We start from the raw sequence: 4,112 nt of genomic DNA on the forward strand, positions 1-4,112 counted from the left end.
ACTAGACCCTGTTTTCCTTTGTGATTAAAAGGAAAACTGTGCCTTTGATCTACAGAGAGAAGTAGAGAGCTGGGTGGGGATCTAACATGGGACAGAATACTTCTCTTAAGTAAGTTAAAAGGGACTATGTGGCAGATGCTGCCTTGCAGAGGACAGCAACTAACCTAACGTGCATCTTCATTGCCACACACCTAGCTCCTCGTTCACTCTAACACCCTGGACCGCCCCTTGTCCTTCACATCACGCTATAGAAAAGCGTTTCAGCAGGCTGTGGCACCAGCTGAGCTGGTATCTAGAACCATGCGGACACAACCTAAGATGAACGTCTCCTGTATCCCATACTGGAGGCTGATCAGCATTGCTGGGACACGGCGTTCAGCAGAGAAGGTTGCTCGCAGAGCTCCCTAACACGGGTCTCTTTCCTCCCCAGGGAGCCCGGAACCAGTGTTGGCAAGAAGCACGACGGTGAATGTCAGAAGGAAGTTGCTACAGTAAGTGAGCTGCGCGATGAGGGAGGGGGTTCCAGTCCCACTGATGTCAGGGGAAGCACTGCCAGTGTCTGCAGCGTCCTACAGGACTGTCGCTGCTGCTGCGCTTCAGCACAGGGAAGGTTTTGCTTCCTCCGCACGTAATACATGTTATCTGCGCCAACGTTGGAAAAGGAAAAGGGTGACTGCACGAGAAGGGATCGGTAAAAGAGCAGCAGCAGAAATAACCCATGAGGGCAGAACTGAGAATAAGAACAGAGAATGGCTTTTGGGGTCAGACCAATGGAACATGAAGCCCGTGATGGCTTGATGCAGAGCCTGCTCTTAGCAGGGGTTGTAAGGATTTTGTAGGAGAGATTAAGAGTAGAGTGAGTATGTACGGGGCTTCTACTCTTCCCACCTCTAGCTATTTTCAAGTGATGGACCTGAGCTTGGTGCAATTTCTGTGTAGTCAGTAAACCTTGATAGATTTCTCCTCCATGAAATTCCTCAGCCTCTTCCTGGACCCGTATACATTTTTTGCACTACGCTACCTTTCAGCAAAAGTAGCACCCATTGCACAAAGAGACAAAATCCCGCTCTCACAGTATCTAGCTAAGTGCTGATCTTCCTGTTTTAAGACTACGGGAGAGATACTGGACCCTTACACAGGCGTCAGCACCTACACTTCTCCAGACACCAGTGTTTTTCCATTTAATTTCCTGGCCAGGTTGGGAACACAGTGCAACGCGACCAGGAGTGTGGCACGTTTGCAGAGTGAACTGCTGCTGCTGAGAAATGCTGTGGTCAGGCTATGATACAAATCTTTTCAAACAGGAAATTATGATCTATTTTTATGTTATTAAATTCTTCTGGCCTAGGAGGAACAGACACCTCAGTTTATATCAGATTGTGCAAGGAAGTTAATTACTTTTAGTTAGATAGTTATCATTAGCAGTGCAGTGGTAGCTAGGGTTTCAAGCCCTTCTGCTGTTGACTCCTTCATATCCTTCACATTAGACTTTTTTTTTTTGCAGGTTGACTGCAGTGACTACCCTAAACCTGTCTGCTCACTTGAGTACATGCCTCTCTGTGGCTCTGATGGCAAAACATACAGCAATAAGTGTAACTTCTGCAATGCAGTCGTGTATGTACAAACATGGATCACATTCATGTTATCAGTTGCCTCTTATGGGCACAAGTTTGCACAGTTGCCACTTTCTTGTTTGCTGGCCAGTGTTGATTAGGGATTTGGGGCAGGAGAGAATACCCTCATGTCAACCATTCATTTTTTTTCATTAGAGCATACAAAGAACTATGTCTGGTTTTTTTTAGTGTGCATGGTTTGAAGACCATTAACCTTAATGAAATTTTTCTTGCATGCTGCAAAGAAAACGAAATGTGAATTTTCATTATAGTTTCCCCCAAAATATTTTCAGTCTTAAGACTGGGTTAAATGATTTCACTCACCTCTTAGTAATCAAATAGCTAACGGGACTCTGAGTCTGCAAGTCCTTTGGCTCTGGGACAGGATCCTACCTGATGCCTTCTCTAGGAGCCATGTAAAAAGGCAGATCATAGCAGGCAGGACTCTGGGTCTAATCCATTTTTTCCTCTCCTTGCTTTCAGGAACAGCAATGGGACTCTCACTTTAAGCCATTTTGAAAAATGCTGAGTATCAGTGCTGAGAGAATTCACCACAGGATCCCCACTGGCAAATCCCAGCTAAAGATCTCACCTCAGTTCATCTTGCTCTCTGGGGAACTCAGCTCACTCCTGATTTTCTTTCTCAATAAACTAAATCAGCAACATTTCTTTGTCTTGTTTCATGTGTTGTCTCATGAAACATTTTCTTCTGATTTTTTTGAATTATGATGCCAGGCTGAATAGGTTATGTTCTCATAGCTCTGGGATATAACAAGAACAACATCTTGCTGTCCTCCCTCTCATAAAAGGCAGAAAATTAAATACAGACGCATAAACCTCAGAGCTGTGGCTTTGCACATAAATGATAGTCAGCCTACGTTAGTGTTCAGACCCTTTTAGAGATTTGACATTGTAAAGGGCTGAAATACCGCTCTGAAACAATGACGCTAGCTGATATCTCCTAAGGTATGTCTGGTACGCTTTCTCTGCGTAGGCATCATCAGCAAAAGCGGATCTGCACCAAGAGCTGATCCCTGGCCTCGCCAGCACAGTCCTCACCTGAAGCGTAGCACTCTGCAAGGGCAGCCTGTTAGCAAAGCCCATATTTTTCAGACGTGAGTGGGCCTTGCCTATTTGTCTAGGTCCTCCAAATGACTTTTTTCTAGGTCTTTCTCATCTTGAAATCATCCTTTAACAACCTCCAAGTGTTTTAAGATAAATGCCTTCCTAGGGATGGTTCATACTCCTGCCTACTTGTCTTCTCTCTTAGTCTTTAACAACCTAATACTCTTTTTCAGCCCAAGGAGTATTTCAGCAGTGTTTCACAATCCAAGGACAAAGTATCCTTCTGTTTTTTGAGAGTGTGACCTGCCATTGGCATATTGTCTATGAAATTTATTTTGCTTTTGTCCTCTGTTGGAGTATTGAATTGGTGTTTTTTTGATCCACACAAGAGAAACATAAATAAGTTGGGCATATCCCCTCTAAAAAGTAATATCTCCCATATGCATTTCTTCTGGGAGTCAAAGGTAGAGGGGTGCTTGTTTTCCTTGAGGGAATAAAGTCATCCAAAGAAGCGATGGTGGTAAAACAAAGGATTTATGTTGAGATGGGCAGATGGATGAAGCAGTGATTTCCAGATTGGGTTCAACTTTTCTGGGATCCAGGTTCGAGTCTTGCACCATTCTGCCATTATCAGACTATCAGTCCATTACTACAAATCTAACCCACAATGCCTAATGGTTTTTAGGGGAAATAACAAATGTAAGTTCTTTGCATATGCCCCTAAAAGTTGCTCCATCTCTTGTCCAGTCCAAGGACTCCTTTCAGTATCTGGGACACCCTCTTGCTTGCCTTCCCAGTTCACTGCTTTCCTGGTTTCACTATAACTTAATGATATTTTACTGGGATGAAGCATGAAAATGAAAGTAGAGATTTTCCACTCTGGCAGTGGTTCATTCAACATCTTGCTTGTGAAAAAGCACTGCACATAAATAGGGACTGATAGGTGCATGCACAGAAAATCTAACAGCAGTTGCTGCTTAGGTTTGTACAGCTGCTCTTTTGCCTGCAGGAATTTTCTATGGTCCTTCAGAAGGAACCTGTCACACATTTCACTCGGAATAACGACACAAAGTGTATGTTGTGTTGGGTTTGCGTGGTGAGGTTTTGGTGGTGGTGAGGCTACAGGCTTCTGTGAGAAGCTGCCAGAAGCTTCCCCCATGGGGGTTGTGGGTTAGAGGCTCACCTGAGTTGCCAAAAAGGAACTGTGGTGGGTTGACCCTGGCTGGAAGCCAGGTGCCCACCAAAGCTGCTCTATCACCCCCCTCCTCAGCTGGGCAGGGGAGAGAGAAGGACAGGGAGATCACTCAGCAATTACCATCATGGGCAAAACAGACTTGACCTGGGGAAATTAGTTTAATTTATTACCAATCAAATCAGAGTAGCGTAATGAGAAACAAAAACTGAATCTTAAAACCCCTTCCCCCCACCCTCCCT

At 44.6% G+C, this 4,112-nt stretch overlaps 1 protein-coding gene across 1 annotated transcript in view; it reads left to right on the forward strand.

The window, feature by feature from the left end:
* The window catches only part of LOC104626387 (ovomucoid-like), a 5,435-nt gene extending 3,157 nt beyond the window's left edge, over positions 1–2,278 (forward strand). The window contains exons 6-8 of the mRNA XM_010294303.1: positions 431–491; positions 1,505–1,614; positions 2,097–2,278. Of these exons, the coding sequence (XP_010292605.1) occupies positions 431–491; positions 1,505–1,614; positions 2,097–2,142 (217 nt within the window). The 3' untranslated portion in view covers positions 2,143–2,278. The remainder of the gene's footprint in view (positions 1–430; positions 492–1,504; positions 1,615–2,096) is intronic.
* Positions 2,279–4,112: the final 1,834 nt, after the last annotated feature.

Source organism: Phaethon lepturus, unplaced genomic scaffold (genome assembly GCF_000687285.1).
Source record: "Phaethon lepturus isolate BGI_N335 unplaced genomic scaffold, ASM68728v1 scaffold4249, whole genome shotgun sequence".
In the NCBI taxonomy this organism is placed as follows: Eukaryota; Metazoa; Chordata; class Aves; order Phaethontiformes; family Phaethontidae; genus Phaethon; species Phaethon lepturus.